The sequence below is a fragment of the Helianthus annuus genome, chromosome 8, assembly GCF_002127325.2.
Source record: "Helianthus annuus cultivar XRQ/B chromosome 8, HanXRQr2.0-SUNRISE, whole genome shotgun sequence".
NCBI lineage: Eukaryota > Viridiplantae > Streptophyta > Magnoliopsida > Asterales > Asteraceae > Helianthus > Helianthus annuus.
The window spans coordinates 164,053,849-164,077,821 of record NC_035440.2 but is presented as its reverse complement, the minus strand read 5'-3'; the positions used below and the strand labels follow the sequence as shown (position 1 = coordinate 164,077,821).

Here is a 23,973-nt window from a genome sequence, read left to right as displayed (position 1 = left end):
TGGACTCAGTGAGGGTTCGGGATTCTTCCGACGACTTGCTGGTGTTTTCGTACACCTCACTGACAGCTTTCGCTACAGACCTCGAGATGAGCTTGGCGAGACGTCGGTCTCTCTTTTCCTGACGGGAAAGGTTTTGGCGAGTTCTTGATGATGACGACATGGTCTGCAATAGACATCGCCATAGGGCTCAACACAACGAATTCGAATCTCGCACGTCTTAGTTTACTAAAGCTTAGAATCACGTCGCATCTCACGTCACGTAACACATATAAACACATAAGCACATAATCATAGAGGCACATAAGCACAGAAGCAATTAGAGCACATAAGCAAGTAAGCAAATAGAGCACTTAATTTCCTAAACACGTACGAAATTTTATCACAGAGGCGGTCAGAAAACAGAAACCTATAACTACAAGTCGAGTATCGTTCGTTTTGCATATCGGATAGCATCACACTGTATCGTCTAACTTAGTCGTATAGCGTAGCATAGCACACTGGTTTCGTTTAGATCACATCAACAGGGATTTGAATCGAGATAGGATAGCAACAAAAGTCACGCAGATTGATAACAAATGGAGCAATCAATGAATCTTTAAAACACGTAATCAGGTAAATCATATAAAATCAACGAAGCAACACTCAAAATCGGAAAATGGATTGTCTGCGGCTACTAGACTTCGACTAACCATGGCAATTTAACTATTCACAGTTGACTTGTCGTCACTTTCGACTCTAGGGGACATGTTTCTGCCTCGATTCTTGGGCATTATGCATGCGCATTCTAGGCCATACTCGTGAGTTCAGGTCATTGGAGTCCGTCAATTGCCTTGGCGAGATAAAATAAAGTCGGAATAACTGCCAAGGTTAGGGTTTCACCCCTAGCTTAGCAATTTCTTCCTTGTTTTAAGAAAATTTAGAGGAAAGTTTTCATTAAATTACGGGTTTCAGCCCTAATTTGGTATAATTCTCCCCCGTTTGTTGATAGAAATTTGCACAAAGTATCTGGCAAAATTTGTAATTTAGGCAGGAATTTGCGGGTTTCACTCCTAATCCCGTCCAAATTACAAAACTTGGCTCGGAGTTCGGATGTAATGATAGAATAGAAGGAAACAACATAAAATAAGCACATAAACTTGGTCTCTTGGTTCCTAACTATAGTCTAGGTCTCTAAGACAGCGATCCGGACTAAATCGTGTCTAACCTAATTTCCCTATAGTTATGGCTCTGATACCAATCTGTCACACCCCAACCGATGGCGGAATCATCGGGGCGCGGCACTGAGCGAAACAGATTGTTCAGAAGTTTCCACAACAACTATCATACAATTCAGTTATATAACACGTCCCATACCGTGTCCCAAATAATAACAAGTTATCATAGAAATCAACTAAACAACATGGGAACTGTTCCGACAACTCAGATTCTTAGTTATTACAAACCGAATTTAGATATTGTTTTAAGACTTCTAGACGGCTAACTATAGATCTTACTGACTACAGGTGCCAGTACAAGATCTACAGATAATTATGGCCCTGGAGCAGGTATGTGGACACTGTCCTAAGGTCACAGGCTCCTAGAAGCTTATTATTGCCTCGCTTCCCTAGCACGCTAGTAGCTTAAACACCTGTCACATACGTTAAAATAAAAGTCAATACATATAATGTAAAGGTGAGTACACAAGTTTGATATAGCATATAAAGTTCGAAAAGTTTACGCATAACCAAGCACGTACACAAGGGCAAACGATGCATGTAAATTATCAACATGGGACCATCGATACCAACGACTTCGAGTTGACTGTCCGAGACAGTTCGCAATACATGATTACCACTGTAATCCATGCAAGTAATTGTCCTTAGCAACCCCCGTGTGAACGGGTGCTGAGTCCAAACTATAGTACTACGTTGCTAAAGCAGGTAGATAGCACTCCACGTGTAAACATAATAAACAGCAATCATTTAGACAAGTAATACATGCAAGTAGGTTAGCGTTCAAATAGTTTGTGTTGTTCGTGAATTTGATAGATTACGTATGTAACACCCAAAAGTGCTGAAAGCAAAAAGGGATCGAGTATACTCACAGTGGTTGATCGTGGGTTGAGAGGAGCACTGAGAATAGGTTAGCCTGAATAGTTCGATAACAATACAACGATGAGTGACGCGGAAAAGTAAACAATGTATTTGGATCGAGTAGGCCATTCGATCGGACAGCAGTTCGATCGAGTGGGCTGTTCGATTGGTTTGAAAGTCCGTTCGAACATCCATTCGATCGGCCGGCTGGCTCGATCGGCTGGTTCCTTCAAGTGGATTGTTTCTTCCTTTGATGTGAAGGACGTGTTTGTGTATGATGGTTTGTACTACCTTTCAAGTTGGCCGATCGAACGGGCTGTTCGATCGGTTAGCCCAACCGATCGGCTAGCACTTCATTGTTTTCAAATATGTCACTCGATCGGTTGGCATGCTCGATCGGTTGACATTCCAATGTTTCGAAAAGTCTAAGTGTTTTGAAGTGTAGTATCTCATGATTCGAGTAGTAATGATCACAATCGAGTGGCTCGATCGATCGAATAGAACTCTGTCAATATTACACTTCATGAGTTTGTGGGACTAAGTGCTAGTCGATCGGTTAGCCTAGTCGATCGGCTGGCATAGTCGTTCGGTTGGGCTGTTCGATCGAACAGCCTAGCCGTTCGGCCAGCTTCTCGATTCGGTTAACCTGTCACTTAACACTTGGTTATTCCCGTTAATTGTTGATGTTTTAGAGATATTTTGACTACGAGTTGAACCACAAAGCTGAAGTCCCTACTTAGTCTACTGACTCGAGCAGGAATCACCCAAGCTCGGCCAGAGGCGGTTTGGAACTTAAGTTTAACGTTTAACCCGAAATCGGTATATCTCTCGGTAGAACCCGAATCTTGAACCATGTGTCTGTTTAGGTTGATTTGTAAATCGATTCAAGTCTCGTTTTCACCTTTTTGAGTGTAAAAGAGTTGAAAGATAGATGAAAACCCATCTTCCAATCCTTTTCCACCGTGAAATGTTAAGATCTTTGGTAGATTTTAGGTTATTTATGTGGAAATCGGTTAGATCTAAGTTATTCATGGTGGAATGATGCCAAAACTTAGTGTTCTTGAAGAACACATGATGACATCACCCAAGAACACCTAGATCTTGGTGATTTCATGGATGAAATCCAAGTTTTGAAAGATAGAAAGATGTAGAATCGATTAATGAACAAAAACGTACAAGGATTAGAGCGAAATACTTACCGGTTTGAGAGAAATCTGAGATTTAGTGAGAAGAAGAGGCTGGTCGGTCAGAGCTTTTCCAAAAGTGGAAAGCTTGACAAGGACAGCCCTATTTATAGGCTTCCAAAAGAGGAAAGGGTCAGCTGATCGAACAGCATCCCTGATCGAGTGGGCTGCTCGATCGAACAGCCTGTTCAATCGGCTAGCCTGTTCGATCAGGTTGTCCTGTTCGATCGGCTTGTCCTGTTTTGAGTATTTCGCGACGATTTTTGATATTTCGACTTCGATGAACGATGATTTGAGAATGATAGAATTCCTAATCAAATTACTTTTAGTCTCAACTACTATATCTAACATACGAGCATCCCTACAACCATTTCGGGTTCGATTTTCATTGAGTTCGATTCACCTTTGAGTCTTGATTGATTTTGATTGATTCACCACACACTTTAACATAAAGTAAACATGCACAAGTAACACGTAAGGCACACACACACGTATAAAAGCATTAAAATTATCCACACTTGAGTTCGATGATTGATTTGATTAGCTTGATTATTGATTGACTAGCTTTATTGCATTGTTACTTCCTATCATTCACAGTCGGTCGTTGATTCACAGTTCGATTATCGGCCGATTAGTTTGATTATACAACACTTACTCCAAATAATATGAAAATCAAAATGAAACTAAAATGAAATTAATCTTTATTGATCTTTAATTCCAATAACAGTCAACTCTTGACTTTGACTTTGACTTTTGGGAGAACACGGGGTGTTACACCTGGAAACAAACGAGTTCTCATGGGAGACTCGAAATTTGTTTTAAGGGGTCCGTGTCTAACACGATCCTCAGCCAAGAACATCTCTTTGTTTTGTATTTTTTGTTCTTGTTTATCTTTTTATTTCAGTTGTAGAGGTATTGTAAATTACTGCTTTCTTCATTTCTGTATTGTATTTCAAATTAATAAAAGTTTTATTTCATTTTATACGAACGGTCTCCTACAGTAAATTCTGTCTGACAATTTGAAGAATATCTCCTCGTCCAACCCGCGAAAAGAAAGCGAAGGCGGTGAAGGCAAAGGAAAGACCGAAATAAACTCAAACACGATATCAGAACCTGTCATTGACGAACTTAAGGAGCGGATATGACTAAATGAGAGGAAACCATGGACTCCTTCAAAAGTCGAATGGAGCAATAAGCAAAACATCAACATACTTATAATAATGGACTACTAATGAAAGAGAATGCCGAAACCTAAGATAGTTTTAAAATTTATAATTTATTTGTAAAAAAGAATGGATATCATTAAGTATTTTCTCACTGGTTAAATTATAATTGAATCTATTTAAAAAAAAAACTTCTAAGGTTACACATATTATATTTTCTTTGAAATAAAGAAATAAATGATAAAATTTTAAAAACATCTGTAATGTTTCACAATACCTTTGAACGGTCATTTAAAGAATTGCATTAAATACAACCATTAGGTGGTGTTTGGTATGGAGAAATGGAAGGTGGAATGAAATAGATGATTATGAGGGAATGAAGAAAAGAGTGTTTGGTTGGTCAATGAAATGGAATCACCTATTCCAAAAGGCATTCCATTCTCTCAAAATCATTCCATCCACCCCCTATGTTTTTTTTTTCATTCCAAAAGGCATTCCACTACCACCACTGACACCATTGCCGCCACCCGCCAACACCTCACCCCGACAGCCATCGTCGCCAGCGCCGCCGTCACCGACCCGCCACCGTTATCACCCACAACCGCGACCGACCGTCAACGCCACTCGCCGCCGCCACCACCCACCACCATCGTCGACGCCACCACCACCAACTGCCGCCACCACCCACTGCCACCTCCGCCGCCACCCACCACCAACTGCCGCCGCCACCCACCGCCATCCACCACCAACAGCCGCCTTGCCGCCACCACCACTCGTCGTCGCCGCCGCACCGCCACTCGCTGCCACCACCACTCGTCGTCGCCGCCGCACCGCCACTCGCCGCCGCCACCACCACCCATCGCCATCGCTGCCACCCACCACCGCCACCTATAACCACCCACAATCATTACCACCGACCACCACCACCACTCACCGCCGATTTTATTACTTCGTTTTTCTTTCATAATAATGCATTCCATTCACACATGGTAACCAAACAGGACATGGAATGGTAATGATCCATTGCATTCCCTCATCTATTCCATTACCTCGTCCATTCCATTCTTTCGTCCATTCCATTACCCCATACCAAACAGACCCTTAGGGTGCGTTAGAGGTGCACATATCGGGTTTTTGTTAATATTCGGTTCCGGGTATGATCGGGTATTGGAAAATCGAGTATTAAGAGAAATTGGGTAGGGTTCAGGTACGGGTATTGAAGAGAAAAGACATACCCTATGTACCTGGGTAGGGATTAATTAGGTTCGGGTATAACCGGGTATGATCCGGGTATTAATACCCGATTTAAAAAAAACATGTTTTTTTATTTTACATAAAAATAAATGTGTTTAGAAATTAAATTTGGTTTGTAATTTGTAAAAGTAATTAAAAACAAATTACAATAACATAAATTCACTCAAATACAAATTATTTGTTTTATAATATGCGTTTTAAAAAAAACTTAAATATAAAAGTTGCAAAGTAAACATAAAAATATACCTTAAAAATTCGGGTATTCTATCGGGTATTAAAAAAAGCATTATCGGGTATAGGCTATGGCCAGTTCCGGGTATTTTCGGATATAAATCGGATACAGATTCAGTTACGAGTATTGAGCTCAAAATGTATACCCTATCCATACCCTGCGGGTAAGGTCGGGTTCGGTTACGAGTATACAATACTGGGGTACAAAAATAACCGGTTTTGGGTTTTCTTATTGGGTTCGATTCCGGGTACAGGTTTCTTGTGCACCTCTAGGGTGCGTGTTGTAGAGAAAGTGTTGGACGCTAAAACAAGCCACATTGTTTGGCTATGGGCATGAAAACCATGACGCGGACCAGACCTATAGTATATGTAATTCAGTCTTGGGCTTAGGGCATCAAAAAAAAAAAATAGGGCCTTCAGCCCTCTACTAAAAAATGGCCAACTGAAACGACTCCATGAGCCTTTTTACGAGTTCCAACACGGCTTAAAAGAGCTTTCCTTAGCAGCGACTCACCTTTTGCCACGTGTGCACCTCTGTTCAGTCCCTGTCTTCTGCCCCAATTTAACTGTTCAGTCCCCGTCTTCCTGTCTTCTGCCCCAGTTTTTCTGCACATTGATGCTCCATTAGGAACCACTCCACCACCGAGGACATCAACCACCATCCATCCACCTTTTTCTGACCAACAATCACCACTACCCCACCGTCGACGATTGTCGACGACCACTGCTCACCCGTCGAATAACAATCACGACTCACCCTCTGATCGACCACCATACCCACCGTCACCCACAATAGACTAACCTCCACCATCATCGATCACACTACCCACATCCGATTACCCCATCACACTGTACACCTCCACCACGGTCCTTCATTCCTTTTGTCGACAATTTCCACCACGACAACCACTCTATTCACCTCGATAACCAACGCGCCGATCAATCGACCACCGATTACCATCTCTTATCACCTCTGGCCAAATCAACAAAAGGCTTTAAACTTCCATTTGTTATATAAACGAGATAGAGAGAGAAAGAGGAACAGTTATTACATTTTTTCCAACAAATCATATCCCACTCACAGTTACATCCTCCTCTTCTTGACTTATAAGACTCCAAAAAATGGAAGATAGGCTACTGTTTCTAAAGTGGTTGTAGGGTGGTGGTGGTTGGTGAAGAAGAAGATAATAATAAGATAGGGAGTAGGGTGGGAGTGGGGTAGTTTTGAACTATGATGCACTGGGACCGGTACGGGGATGGGTACGCGAATGGGAAACGGAAAAACTAAAAAATTCAAGAAGCGGGGACGGGACGGGTACGGGAATAAAAACATATAAAAAATAAATATATATTAAAGATAATGTAACATAAAACCCCAAAATAGTTATATATTGATGTAAAGTTCAAAAATCCCATATCTTCCACATCTAATCAAACGTTAACAAGCAAATCGCTTTCAAGTTCCGGTTCATCTCATGAAAGATCAGCAAACTCCAAAAATCCTACATCTTCCATCGAGTCAAAAGCATCTCCACCCACATCCCACATATTTACAACATCATTAGGGGCCCTAGACAAAATCCGAAGATTGTTGTGGATGTAAACCAAGTCTTGAGCACGACTTGTAGTCAATCTGTTCCTCCTTCGAGTGGATAAATGCATAGGTGCTCCAATTTCGCTCAACACATGAAGACGAACTAGGTTGTCCAAGTAATTTAAAGCTAAAGTTTGGAGAAGAGGGGTTTGAGCACCAAAGTTAGCCCACCATGACTTGGGTTCCATAGTATCCATCTTTGTAATACATGTTAAATATTCAAAAGGACCAGCCTTCATTGAAAACAAAGCATACTCATCCAAGACTCTATCATGCTCATCATCATTAGGAAACAATCTCTTAAAACAAGTCTTCCTCTCTTGTGAAATTTCTCCATCCCTATGAGGAGGGAGTCTTTTACTATCCGCAAGTAACCATGCGTCACTATAATATCTACAACATTTAAAAGTAAAAATATAAATACATAATAGAAACCAAGCATGTAATTTTAAATCATATACCTTGGATTTAAAGACTGTGCTAAACAATGTAGAGGAGTGTTATTCTTCGTCCACCGAACCACTAAAACTTGATGCACAACATCATAAAAGATACTACGAGTAGATAAGGGACGTTTTTCTTTCTTGTAGATCTCGGCCTTCAGCTTCTCAATCATTAAATCCCACATCTCATACACCAAATGTAGACATGGTTTGTCGGTGTCACAAACTCTAATCATATCATATATCGGTTCAGTAAAACTAAGAATGTATGATACTTTATCCCACCAATCATCATCCAAAATCTTCTCTTTAACAGAGTTAGCTTTCACCGTGTCATCCTCTCTATAAGAAGCCCATTCATTACTTATGACCATAGCTTGTAGACCCCGTTTGACAAGTTTGAATCTCTTAAGCATCACAACAATTGAAGCAAAACGAGTATCAGCAACCGAAAGCAATCTAAGAAGAGTAAACTTGCTTAAAATGGAGAGTCTCATGTTATGGTTCATGATAAAGTTTTTTATTGCAACCGCATCCATGTGAACTTCTGTTATCCATTTGCATTCATCATATATTGTTTTATTGGTTTCCACATTCCTTGGTGAACATATATTCTTCAATGCAAGATTAAGCGTATGTACCACGCATGGTGTCCAATAGATGCGAGTAAACTCACTCGTGACAATCTCTCCAGCCGCCTTACAAGTTGATGCATTGTCGGTGATGATTTGCACAACATTTTCATGACCAATCTCGTTGATAACTTCTTTCATCAGATTAGCAATAAAAAACTTATCTGTGACAACTCGTATTTCAGAACCTATCTTTGTGTTTACTGTGACATGTATGAACTCTATGCGATTATTTGATATGTTGATATTAATGAATAAATGCTACATGTTATGTGAATGTATGTGTAGATATGTATACTTGTCACGCAAGCCTTTAGGGCCGCACACTTCATCTCTCGTTACATCTCTCTCTCGGCCCACTCTATACGACTCGAGACCATGGGCAGCCCAAGTGAGGGTTTGGCCCACTCCCTTATGCGCATAACACTTAGGGTGTTAATAACCATCTCTCACTTTACAAAAAGCACTTTACACATACAAACCCTAGGAGCTCTCTCCCTTCTCTCTAGAACTTGACGACAAACACACCATTTCCATCGAAGATCCTTGTGTTCGGATCATCCTCGTTATACGCTCTAAACCGGTTAGTGTTTTGTTATTAGTTGATGTTATATTATGTGATATTACATGTCTTATGTGATGAATTATAAATGGTACATGATTGTGATCAATGTTCGTATATTGTCATATGTTGATCGAATCCAACTAGGGTTTCATGCTAGTAATGTTTATTAATGAGCTTATGTGGTGAAATCGGAACATGTGTTTAGATGAATAGATGGTTTACAAGCAGCCTTGGTTCGGGTATTTCATGATGTTCGTGTAGTAGGTTGGGCCAATCCGATTAAGGATTCGTTGATTATTGGTGTTCACAATCTAAGATTTGCACGTTAGTATTGAAACTTGTTAATTTAGATGATCCAACTGTTATTGTTCTTGAATTGATGATGATAATGGTAATATGAATGTGCATGATTTCTGCATAATTGTGATTTGATCTGAATTGTGAAACTGCCAAAACTGTAAGCAATTGTTACGGAAATCATGAGCTGCAAATCAGGAAATCGGTTACACTTCATAGTCTCGACAAGGGATTGTGAGTCGAGACCCCACTGTCTCGACTCGAGACCACAACACCGACACAAACAGCACAACTCAAGACCACGGTTGCGGGTCCGGTTGCGACTCGAGACCGTCTAGTCTCGACTAGTACATGCATGACTCGAGACCTCCTTTGTTGCGACTCGAGAACTCTAGGACTACAACTCGAGACCGCACTGTCTCGACTCGAGATCTCTAGTCTCGACTCGAGACCACGAACACATGCACACTGTTGGACTCGCACACTGTTACGAGCCCAACCATTTGGGCCGCATACTTGGACTTTGTTTACGTGACTGTACTGTTGAACTAGCACTGTTGTTGAACTGCCATGATTATACGTGTATGCTATGATCGTTACTTGTGTACAATACGTGTAGAACATACGTGCACTACTTGAATACGAACCTAACTTGTATGGTAACCATGGTAGGACGTGGTTGACCACCATATAGCTTAATTGAACTTTTCTGTGTATCTGCCGAGCAAAACCAAAGTGAGTTCACAATCTTACCAAGGCATGGGATTCCCAGGGTCGGGAATGGGTTGGAAGATTTCTTGTACTTAAGTTATTATCGGGATTACGTACTATGGGCCTCGGGAGAGGAAGGGGTATTGATAGATACTGCTAGACGAGTGATACAAATACTTCTCTTCGCACACACGCCGGGAATGGCTGCGATAATAGAACTAATCTTCGCACACATGCCTGGAATGGCTGCGAACCATACACTAAACTTCGCATACATGCTGGGTGGGCTGCGATACAAATATACCTAGTCTAGAAATACTTGGGAAACTCCCACTAATCTTCGCACACATGCCTAGAGGGCTGCGATACAAATGCACACGATACATGGTTTACTAAACAAACTTACGATTTACTATTCTATCTAGCACACTGAATAACCAATCGTGAACTCGCTCAACTAGTTGTTGACTCTCTGTTACGTGCCTTGCAGGACCTTAGGTATACATGGAGCTTGCACGGGAGGCACAGTCGTTGTGGACATGGATCGTGGGCGTTTTGATAAACACTTATGACAGTTGAAAACTTATCAATTACGTTGGATTTTATACTATGCTTCTGCTACTTAAACTATGTTATTTGAGCACCTTTCATATTGTGGGTTGATACATTTACGTTACTATTTACTTATATGTTCGATATGATTGGTGGCTTGATCCTGGTCATGTCACGCCTCCAAACGGTGGTACTCCGCGTGTGGATTTTGGGGGTGTGACATATTGGTATCAGAGCCATTGGTTATAGAGAACTTGGTTTTAATATGGGGAAAACGTTTTTATTAAAACCAGACTATAACCAGAACAGTGCTCTCAACGATCCACAACGACGCTTCGCTCCACGTGCAAGACTCAACATCCTAGGTAATATGGTTTATGTTTATATTGCCTACTTGCTAGATTACATAGAACTTTGCTCATGGTATGCTTAGATACACATAACTACTATTGCTTGAGAACACTTGTGTGCTTACTCTCTTCTGTCATCGCACTTTTCGAGAACCTCTCTCTTACCTATGTTATCTTTGATATGAAGATCATGTCTGGACGTATTAACATGACTCAAGCCCAGTTGACGGCTCTCATTAATGAACAAGTTGTTGCGGCACTTGCAGCCGCACAGGCAGGAGGTATATCCTGCAGTCGTAACTCACACTAGGATCTTTAGATCCTACACTTTTAGACCAACTCTTGTGTTTAACTTTGTCCTATTCGTACACAATAGGTCAGCACGCACCGCCACCTGTTTGCACTTTCAAGAACTTCATGGACTGTCGTTCAAGCACGTTTAGTGGCACTGAAGGAGCAGTGGGACTCCTCCATTGGTTTGAGAAGCTAGAGTCAGTGTTTGAAATGTGTGAATGCCCTGAGGCTCGCAGGGTGAAGTACGCCACTGGTACCCTGGAGGGAATTGCGCTGACATGGTGGAACGCGCAAGTTCAGATATTAGGGCTGGCAGCTGCTAACGCCACCCCTTGTAACGATTTCAAGGAACTGATCAAGCGAGAATACTGCACACGTGATGACATCCACAAGTTGGAGGTGGAGCTCTATCATCTGAAAATGACAGGATCGGAAATCGAAGCTTATACGAAACGGTCGAATGAACTGGCCATCTTGTGTCCAACCATGGTGGACCCTCCAATCAAGCGCATTGAGTTGTACCTCAAGGGTCTAGCATCAGAAATTCAGAGCCATGTGACATCGGCTAACCTCGACAATATCCAAGACATTCAGCGTCTTGCTCATCGCCTCACGGATCAGGCGGTGGAACAGAACAAGCTGCCAAAACGTATCAGCGCAACTACTACCGCTACCACTTCTGCTACTCCTGCTACTCCTAATGACAACAAGCGGAAATGGGATGGGGATTCCAGCAAGGGTTCAGCTACCATTCAGTCTCAGGCACAGCAGCAACGCAAGAATAATGATTACCAGAGCCCGGGTCAGCAAACTTCTGGTGGTCAGGGGCAGGGTGGATATCGAGGAATTCACCCACTATGTAACAGGTGTAACAGACACCACAGTGGTCAGTGCCGCAAGGGCCGCTGTCAGAGATGTCTCAAGATAGGGCACGAAGCTAAAGATTGCAGGAGCTCACGACCTGCGAATCAGAACTAACAACAACCACCAGCTCCTCAAAACCAGCAGCAGCAACAGCGAGGCAACAGAGGATGCTTTCAGTGTGGTGCTGAAGGCCATTTCAAGCGGGATTGCCCACAGTTAAACCAGAATCGCAACAACAACAACAATCAGGGGAATGGTAACAACAACGGTGGAAACAATAATGGCAACGAAGCTAGGGGACGTGCTTTCGTGCTGGGGCAGGGAGAAGCAAGGAATGATCCCAACGTAGTTATGGGTAAGTTTCTTCTCGACGACTTTTATGTTACTGTATTGTTTGATTCGGGTGCGGATACAAGTTATATGTCACTAAAAGTTAGCCAAATGTTAAAACGTGCACCAACACCCCTAAACACCAAGCATGTCGTAGAGTTAGCTAACGGTAAAAGTTTAGAGGCCACACACGTAGTCCAGGGTTGTAATCTTATCCTCGCTGGTCAGACTTTCTCTATCGATCTCATTCCCATAGCTCTGGGTAGTTTCGACATCGTCATTGGAATGGACTGGTTATCCCAACAGCACGCAGAGATCTTGTGCAAAGAAAAGATTGTTCGTATCCCTTGTTCCGGTCGGGAACCTCTCGTGATTCAAGGCGACAAGAGTGGTACAGTGGTCGGCATCATCTCCTTTCTAAAGGCACAGAAGTGTTTGCGAAAGGGTCACACTGCCATTCTGGCACTTGTTACCGATGCACCAGCAAAAGAAAAGAAATTGGAAGATATTCCAGTTGTACGCGACTTTCCTCAGGTGTTCCCTGAAGATTTACCTGGTCTACCGCCTCATCGCCAGGTCGAGTTTCAAATCGAGCTAGCACCAGGAGCAGCACCAATAGCACGTGCACCGTATCGCTTAGCTCCATCAGAGTTGGAAGAACTCTCTGCACAGCTACAAGAACTCTTCGATAAGGGATTTATCCGACCTAGCTCTTCGCCTTGGGGAGCTCCAGTATTATTCGTGAAAAAGAAGGACTGTACCTTCCGCATGTGCATTGATTACCGTGAACTGAACAAGGTGACAGTGAAGAATCGCTATCCTCTTCCACGAATTGATGACTTATTCGACCAGTTGCAAGGGTCGATCTACTACTCCAAGATAGACCTGAGGTCAGCTTATCATCAACTGAGAGTCCGGGATGAGGACGTCTCCAAAACCGCATTCAGAACCCGTTACGGCCACTACGAGTTTCTTGTCATGCCATTCGGGTTGACAAACGCACCGGCAGTCTTTATGGACCTTATGAACAGGGTGTGCAAACCCTACCTAGATAAGTTTGTGATTGTTTTCATCGACGACATTCTGATCTACTCCAAGAGTCAGGAGGAACACGAGCAGCATCTACGACTTATTTTGGAACTTCATCGAAAGGAACAACTGTACGCCAAGTTTTCAAAATGCGACTTCTGGCTTCGTGAAGTCCATTTTCTAGGCCATGTGGTAAACAAGGATGGGATCCATATCGATCCATCCAAGGTAGATTCGATCAGGAACTGGCCTGCACCGCGTACACCAACGAAAATACGCCAATTCTTGGGTTTGGCGGGATATTACAGACGATTCATTAAAGATTTCTCAAAGATTGCACAGCCGCTTACACTACTGACACAGAAGGGTGTCACCTACCGTTGGGGTAATACTCAGGAAACCGCTTTTCAACACTTAAAGGATAGACTTTGCAGTGCACCTATCCTCTCGTTGCCAGAGGGCACAGACGATTTTGTGGTCTATTGTGACGCATCGATACAGGGGCTTGGTTGTGTATTGATGCAACGGGATAAAGTTATTGCTTACGCTTCGCGCCAACTCAAGGTTCACGAACGGAACTACACGACGCACGATTTAGAGCTGGGAGCTGTTCTTTTCGCGCTCAAGATATGGCGACACTACTTGTACGGTACCAAGTGCACTATCTACACCGATCACAGGAGTCTCGAGCATATCTTCAAGCAGAAGGAATTGAACATGCGTCAACGTCGATGGGTTGAGCTACTTAACGATTACGAATGTGCCATCAAGTACCATCCAGGCAAAGCCAATGTTGTGGCTAACGCCCTCAGTCGAAAAGACACTCTACCTAGACGCGTGCGAGCACTACAGCTTACTATTCAGTCTGGTCTTCCTGCACAGATACGAGATGCTCAGGTAGAAGCATTGAAACCAGAAAATGTAAGGGATGAAGCCTTACGTGGCTCAAGGCAACGATTAGAACAGAAGGAAGACGGGTCCTATTACGTAACGGGGCGTATTTGGGTCGCACCATATGGCAACTTACGGGAGCTTGTAATGGACGAAACTCATAAGTCTCGCTACTCGGTACATCCAGGTTCGGATAAAATGTACCACGACATCAGGACTACGTATTTGGCCTAGCATGAAGGCCCACATAGCAACTTACGTTGGCAAGTGTTTGACTTGTGCGAGAGTCAAGACGGAATACCAGAAACCATCAGGCCGGCTTCAGCAACCCAAGATACCCCAATGGAAATGGGAGGAAATTTCCATGGACTTTGTTACTGGCCTGCCTAGATCCCAGCGTGGGAACGATATTATTTGGGTGATCGTGGATCAACTCACAAAGTCTGCTCATTTCTTGGCAATCAAAGAAACAGACAAGTTCTCCACATTAGCAGACATCTACTTGAAGGAAGTAGTCTCGAGGCACGGGGTGCCCACCTCTATCATTTCGGATCGCGATGCACGATTTACTTCAGAACTGTGGCAAGCAATGCACAAATCTTTTGGCTCTCGGTTAGACATGAGCACAGCTTACCACCCTCAGACGGATGGGCAGTCTGAACGCACGATACAAACCCTAGAAGACATGCTTCGGGCATGTGTTATTGATTTCGGCAACAACTGGGAAAAGCATCTCCCGCTAGTGGAGTTCTCGTACAATAACCGTTACCACACCAGCATCCAAGCCGCTCCATTCGAGGCATTGTACGGACGTAAATGCCGGTCACCTCTCTGTTGGGCAGAGGTGGGGGATAGTCAAATCACAGGACCAGAAATGGTAGTTGATGCTACTGAACGGATTGCTCAGAAACGGCAACGCATGGCGGCGGCTCGTGACCGTCAGAAAAGTTACGCTGATAAGCGCAGGAAACCACTCGAGTTCCAAGTTGGGGATCGAGTGCTACTCAAAGTGTCACCCTGGGAGGGTGTGGTTCGTTTTGGCAAAAGAGGCAAACTCAATCCGCGGTATGTCGGACCATTCGAGATCATAGAAAGAATAGGCAAGGTGGCCTACAAACTGAACCTGCCAGCAGAACTCGGTGCAGTTCACAACGTCTTTCACGTGTCGAATCTGAAGAAGTGTCTGTCAGATGAGACCCTCATAGTTCCTCTAAAGGAACTCACTATCGACGAACAGTTACATTTCGTCGAGGAACCAGTTGAAATCACGGACCGGGATGTCAAGGTCCTCAAGAACACGAGAATCCCTCTTGTTCGAGTTCGTTGGAACTCCCGTCGTGGCCCAGAGTTCACCTGGGAACGAGAAGATCAAATAAAAGAAAAGTACCCCCAATTGTTCGCGAACAGTACAACCACTACTGAGGCTGAAGCTACCATGAAATTTCGGGACGAAATTCCAGATCAACGGGGGGAGGATGTGACACCCCAGGAAAACCATGCAACTTAACTAGCTTCCTCAGTGAGTACGTACCAAATTTCGGGACGAAATTTCTTTCAAGTTGGGGATAATGTGACAACTCGTATTTCAGAACCTATCTTTGTGTTTACTGTGACATGTATGAACTCTATGCGATTATTTGATATGTTGATATTAACGAATAAATGCTACATGTTATGTGAATGTATGTAGATATGTATACTTGTCACGCAAGCATTTAGGGCCGCACACTTCATCTCTCGTTACATCTCTCTCTCGGCCCACTCTATACAACTCGAGACCATGGGCAACCCAAGTGAGGGTTTGGCCCACTCCCTTATGCGTATAACACTTAGGGTGTTAATAACCATCTCTCACTTTACCAAAAGCACTTTACACATACAAACCCTAGGAGCTCTCTCCCTTCTTTCTAGAACTTGACGGCAAACACACCCTTTCCATCGAAGATCCTTGTGTTCGGATCATCCTCGTTATACGCTCTCAACCGGTTAGTGTTTTGTTATTAGTTGATGTTATATTATGTGATATTACATGTCTTATGTGATGAATTATAAATGGTACATGATTGTGATCAATGTTCGTATATTGTCATATGTTGATCGAATCCAACTAGGGTTTCATGCTAGTAATGTTTATTAATGAGCTTATGTTGTGAAATCGGAACATGTGTATAGATGAATAGATGGTTTACAAGCAGCCTTGGTTCGGGTATTTCATGATGTTCGTGTAGTAGGTTGGGCCAATCCGATTAAGGATTCGTTGATTATTGGTGTTCACAATCTAAGATTTGCACGTTAGTATTGAAACTTGTTAATTTAGATGATCCAACTGTTATTGTTCTTGAATTGATGATGATAATGGTAATATGAATGTGCATGATTTCTGAATAATTGTGATTTGATCTGAATTGTGAAACTGCCAAAACTGTTAGCAATTGTTACGGAAATCATGAGCTGTAAATCAGGAAATCGGTTACACTTCATAGTCTCGACAAGGGATTGCGAGTCGAGATCCCACTGTCTCGACTCGAGACCACAACACCGACACAAACAGCACAACTCGAGACCACGGTTGCGGGCCCGGTTGTGACTCGAGACCGTCTAGTCTCGACTAGTACATGCATGACTCGAGACCTCCTTTGTTGCGACTCGAGAACTCCAGGACTACAACTCGAGACCGCACTGTCTCGACTCGAGATCTCTAGTCTCGACTCGAGACCACGAACACATGCACACTGTTGGACTCGCACACTGTTACGAGCCTAACCATTTGGGCCGCATACTTGGACTTTGTTTACGTGACTGTACTGTTGAACTAGCACTGTTGTTGAACTGCCATGATTATACGTGTATGTTATGATCGTTACTTGTGTACAATACGTGTAGAACATACGTGCACTACTTGAATACGAACCTAACTTGTATGGTAACCATGGTAGGACGTGGTTGACCACCATATAGCTTAATTGAACTTTTCTGTGTATCTGCCGAGCAAAACCAAGGTGAGTTCACACTCTTACCAAGGCATGGAATTCCCAGGGTCGGGAATGGGTTGGAAGATTTCTTGTACTTAAGTTATTATCGGGATTACATACTATGGGCCTCGGGAGAGGAGGGGATATTGATAGATACTGCTAGACTAGTGATACAAATACTTCTCTTCGCACACACGCCGAGAATGGCTGCGATAATAGAACTAATCTTCGCACACATGCCTGGAATGGCTGCGAACCATACACTAAACTTCGCATACATGCTGGGTGGGCTGCGATACAAATATACCTAGTTTAAAAATACTTGGGAAACTCCCACTAATCTTCGCACACATGCCTAGAGGGCTGCGATACAAATGCACACGATACATGGTTTACTAAACGAACTTACGATTTACCATTCTATCTAGCACACTGAATAACCAACTGTGAACTCGCTCAACTAGTTGTTGACTCTCTGTTACGTGCCTTGCAGGACCTTAGGTATACATGGAGCTTGCATGGGAGGCACAGTCGTTGTGGACATGGATCGTGGGCGTTTTGATAAACACTTATGACAGTTGAAAACTTATTAATTACGTTGGATTTTATACTATGCTTCCGCTACTTAAACTATGTTATTTGAACACCTTTCATATTGTGGGTTGATACATTTACATTACTATTTACTTATATGTTCGATATGATTGGTGGCTTGATCCTGGTCATGTCACGCCTCCAAACGGTGGTACTCCACGTGTGGATTTTGGGGGTGTGACAGTATCTTTGACTTCTCCAAAACAATTAACCGCCTTTAGAAATAAAGGACCATTACTTGAGGTAGCCATGAAGTTGATTAAAGGCTTTCTTGTTGGAAATGTCCAACAACCATCATGACAATAGACACACCTTTCTCTTTCCATGATAACCTAATCGGTTCCAATAACTTGTGCACATTCTCCTTTTCCTTTTGTAGCATGGTTGTTCTAAGCCATTATAGTTAGGAGGTACATACCCTTCAATTTTGTTCTCTGCAGCAAACTGAAAAGCCCTATGGTAGTGCGGGTTTCTTGTAAGATTGAAAGGTAAACCTCCGGTATAGAACATCCTTGCTATCTCCTCATCAAGTTGGTCCCTTATTTCCACACCAAAAGCTTTTTGAATAGGATTTGAAGCGGGTTTTCTCCTCTTTAAGGGATTGCCACCTTCACATGGCAATCCGACTTCTTTCACTTTTGAATTGTTTTTTTTCTCTTCATATGCATCTTCTAACTTTTTCATTGCAACTTTATCACTCTGTGTTGCTTTCTCTGTGTTGCTTTCTTGCAGATAGCAATCCCACTACCTTTTATACAAATCAACAATAAATTTTTAACAACAAAGCCACAAATCACATCAATAAAAGCTTTTCATAAACATGTGCACATTATCATTTATCAACAACAAAGCCATAATGAATAAAATCCTTGTCGATAAACTGTAAACAATAAACAATAAACTGTAACCCAAAATTAAAAGTTGGGCCATACACCATCATGAACAAACAATAAACGTTTCATAAACTGTAAACAATAAACAACAACCATCATGAACAAACTTAAAAGTTGGGCCATACACCATCATGAACAAACTACTGGTCCAAAATCATACCTTTTATACCGAGCAAGTGTGCTCTAACTCTTGAATACGATCCTTGTCGATTTTCACCACAAACTTTGCACTTGAATTTCCAAGTTCCTCCTGAACCTTGCTTTTCAATTTTTTCACATAATCCCACAATGGAGGTTCATCTATAGATGATGATGATCCTTGTGTTTCTTCATTAGAAGCCATAGGGGTTTTTTGAATAGGAAAAGAGAAGAAGAAGAAGAAGAAGAAGAGGATCGGCGGACCAGAAGGAGTATAGGGTTTTTTGATCGTCGCTTGGTATGTCAGTTTGAATAGGCGCTATTTTAGAATAGGATTAGATAATCTTTTTTAAAAAAAAAACAAAAAAAAAATATAAGGAAACTTGTCGGAAACGTTTCTTCCACGTCCCCATAATCCGTCCCCTGCTGCATCACGTATCCGCGCCGTCCCCAACTTGCCGGGGACGTTTCTCGGCCGTCCCCGTGCCGTTTCCGTCCCCTAGCAGTCCCCGGGACGGGAGACGGCACCTATCAGGCGTTTCCGTGCTTCTGAGGTTTTGAATAATGGGGCTGAACAGAGGTGCACGTGATGAAAGTGGGTCCTAATGGGGCATCAATGTGCAGAAAAACTGCAGTTGTACACGTGTTAAAAGGTGAGTGGCTGCTGAGGAAACCTCTTTTAAGCCGTGTCGGAACTCGTGAAAAGGCTCGTGAAGCCGTTTCAGTTGGCCATTTTTGAAAAGTTGACCATTCAATGACTATTTTGGTGATTATCCCTAACTACTAATATTAGTGCAAACTTATTTTTTAGATTTGTTTGATTTCTTATACAAGTAAATCGCTATCTGTTATAGTTGTGTTAGATTCTTGTTTGGTTCCAAGCATGAATAAAGAAGTATCATTTATAACAATCAAAGAAAGAAAAAGGGCCCTAATATTTATTTCGCCATAGGCCTCCAAAATGGTTAGAACGACCCTGCCATTATGCGCCAAGTGTGAAAGGGGCGTTGCCCCCTCAATTGCGAAAAACTCTACGGGCACGAGCGCACAAATATATGTATAATCTTTTTTTAATTACTATTAATAATTAATCTATACTATATATAATAAAAGAAACCTGTTTTGGGACACCTGTCATTCTCTCATTTAATTGATTAAAATTATTACTAATACTAACAATAATAATATTTAATCTAATCTAATACAAATTCTTATTATTAATTCAATAACCTATTGTTAAACTAAAACTTCAATAGAATCTTAAATCCTAGCTAAACAAGTTTCGAAATTCATATAATAATATTAATATGTTAGACTAAATATATATATATATATATATAATATATTATTGATATATATAACTAAAATTATTATCAATAATATTAATAATAGGTTTAGAATCAAATAGAAAGATTCAAAAAATAAGAAGTCGTACAAAGGGTATTAAATAGACTCTGATTAACCTCATTCAACCGACATTAGAGCCGTCTTATCGAACTCTACGACATTAATTAATATGTACGAGTTGATGGGTTACATTTATATTAACTCATTTATGTCAATATGGTATGTAAATGTCTATGTCTTTGTTTTGCATTTAGACCATACGTAATGGGGCTTTATAAAGGCGTGAAAGATTTTGATAATGCCTTATACCATCCCCTATGGGCATTATAGGGGCATGAAGAGGGAGGGGCATTTCTAGAATAATGCCCAATAAGGAGGAAAAATAAGGAAACTAATAAATGAAAGGGCATTAAGAAGCTTTAACCATTACGTGAAGCATTATAATGATGATGTGGCAAAAAATGACTCTTAAGGGGCATTAACCATTACCCATTGTCATACAGGAAATATCTATACTATATAGTTTAAATTGTTCAACCCGTGTAACACACGGGGAACTAACCTAGTTAATATATAAACCAGTCATTTATCTCCATTTCAATCTAATCTAACATCATAATTTAGGGTGTAAGGGGCACTCCCCTAAGAGGGGAGTCCCCTCTCTTACGCATAACCAATCCTCGTGTGCCACGTCAACTCCCCTCTTAAACTCCCCTAACACCCTAAATTGATGGCGGCACTCCCCTCTTAGGTGACTTGGTTTTTTATTAAAAAAAATAAAGGAAATTTTTTATTGGCCCACTCCTCCCTCTCTCCTCCCTCTCTTCGGTGAATTCCCACCGATTTTGGTCCCCCATGTTGGTCACCGATTGAATGGCGGCACCACCCCTCTTCGGTGGAGGAGGTCCCCGCATGGGGTCACCTAGAACGCCCCGTGCACCCTTATGCATCACACCACCACAACACACTTGGCTTGGTTGATATGTAATGTGAACACTGTTACACTGCTATCTACGTAACACACTTTTTCTTTTTTACCTTCTACGACGCATGTTGCCACAACAGAGTCGTAGGTAACATATAAATTAAAACTTTAAGAGAATGTGAATAATTACAAAATTATGAATAAGAGTTGAGTCAAAAAGCGAGAGAATGACCTGGACGTAATAATTGTAGATTGGCTATCATAATTATCATATATTGGTCGGTCAAGTTTGATGGGCTGGGTGTGTTTTCTAGTTTCGTTTTTTAAAGTTATGTAATGTTTTTATTTTCTAAATCATGTAATGTCCTTTATTTAATGTTATTTGTTTAACTAGTATTAATGTTTTTTAATTAAAAAGATTTTATACAATTTTGAATAATAAAAAGTTTGTGCAACGTGTCGAATATCGCCACCCGTCCACGCTCTGTCCCACTCCCTCCGTTTTTGCACCACGCTATTTCTCTTACGCATGCTGACGTGGCGTTCACATGTCACATAATGCCCACTTTTCAAGTCCCCAGCTCCGTATATTCTAAAGTATAAATATTCAAAGGTTCAGTTTTCTTTCTCTTTATAAATTTTATAAACCAGTTGAATTTAATCATAGTATTCGACAAAATGTAACAAGTTTTATTTTCATGTTAGAGTACTTCAGTTTTAAAAATCTCGCCGCTTTCCTTCACTTTGTTAAACCCATTCAATTTTTTATCTTGCAGATGTTGATTTTGATTTTGGGTTGGTGGTCAAAGTTGTGATCGGATTTTACAAGGCTAGCGGATAATAAAAGTAGCGGTTAGGGTCATCGAAGGAGAATGAGACTAGAGGGAGAGAGAGTAGAGATGATGGTTTAAATTGAAGTTTAATTATTTATGAAATAATATCTTGTAACTTATGCATTAATATACCGTACATACACTAAAATAACTAATATACCCTCCAAGTTAACTGAAAATTTGGTTGGGGCTAATAAAGTGGACAAAAGTTGTAATATTTTCAAACCTCAAAGACCTAGATACGAAAAAAAGTTTGAATGAAACTCGCAAAATTGATATAACCATAGGGACAAAGATGACAATTACTCTTATTATTATAGACGATTGTAGTTCTCTTATCTAACTTTTTGGTTAAAAGTTACACCATTTCTTTTATTCTTTTTTTTTTTTTGAACGGCCAACAGAATCAATCCCGAGCACTCTCGGGGCACCCACTGGACAAACGGAAAACTCCGAGAGTAATCCGAGTCCACCACCAATTCCAGGAAAAAACCCGGTAACCCCACCCGCCCGTAGGCACAACAGTGAAATTACCGGTACCGGTAAAACCCGTTTGGCTCAAGGATCCAACCCAGGTTTCCCTGGGTCTCCTATCATTGTCCACCAGTGCCTCACTCTGCACCAAGTGGGAGTTGAACCTGCATCTCTCAAGAGAAATGCAAACTCTTCACCACTTGAAGATTATGTTTTTATACATAAAAAATATATTATCTTTTGTTTAAATTTGATGAATTCGACCTGTACGTTGCTATAATTAGGTACTAAAATAAAAACGTAGTTTATTAAACACAAATTAATTAATTAGTTTAGTAACATTTCGGTACTAAAAATGTAAGTTATTGGTAGGAATGAGCAAATGATTTTGACTAATAAAATAATGTTTTTTTTTATTTTATTAATGTTATTTGTTTAAGTAGTATTAATGTTTTTTTAATTAAATAGATTTTATATAATTTGGTACTAAAATAAAAATGTTGTTTTTTTTAATTTTATTAATGTTATTTGTTTAAGTGGTATTAATGTTTTTTTAATTAAATAGATTTTATATAATTTTGACTAATAAAATAATAATAATAAAAAGTGTTTGTTACGTGTCGAATATCACCACCCTTCCACGCTCCGTCCCACTCCCCCCGTTTTTGCACCACGCTATTTCTCTGACGCATGCTGACGTGGCGTTCACATGTCACATAATACCCACTTTTCAAGTCCCCAGCTCCGTATATTCTAAAGTATAAATATTCAAAGGTTCAGTTTTCTTTCTCTTTATAATTTTTATAAACCAGTTAAATTTAATCATAGTAATCGACAAAATGTAACAAGTTTTACTTTCATGTTAGAGTACTTCAGTTTTAAAAATCTCGTCGCTTTCCTTCACTTTGTTAAACCCATTCAATTTTTTTTCTTGCAAATGTTGATTTTAATTTTGGGTTGGTGTCATCGAAGGAGAGTGAGACTAGAGGGAGAGAGAGTGGAGATGATGGTTTAAATTGAAGTTTAATTATTTATGTAATAATATCTTGTAACTTATGCATTAATATACCGTACATACACTAAAATAACTAATATACCCTTCAAGTTAACTGAAAAATTGGTTGGGGCTAATAAAGCCGACAAAAGTGGCAAGATTTTCAAACCTCAAAGATCTAGATACGAAAAAAAAAAAGTTTAAATGCAACTCGCAAAAACGATAAAACCATAGGGACAAAGATGAAAGTTTACTCTTATTATTATAAACCTAAAAAATATACTATTATCTTTTGTTTAAATTTGATGAATTCGACCTGTACGTTGCTATAATTAGGTACTAAAAAT

General features: G+C 41.0%; 1 protein-coding gene across 1 annotated transcript; it reads right to left on the bottom strand.

Moving 5' to 3' along the window:
• Window positions 1-7,228: 7,228 nt before the first annotated feature.
• Window positions 7,229-8,731, bottom strand: LOC110893067. Its single transcript, XM_022140188.2, has 2 exons — window positions 7,960-8,731; window positions 7,229-7,891 (listed from the first exon to the last, which is right to left on the bottom strand). Exons 1-2 carry the CDS (start codon window positions 8,712-8,714, stop codon window positions 7,378-7,380), a joined length of 1,269 nt encoding a protein of 422 aa, XP_021995880.1. The 5' UTR covers window positions 8,715-8,731; the 3' UTR covers window positions 7,229-7,377.
• Window positions 8,732-23,973: the final 15,242 nt, after the last annotated feature.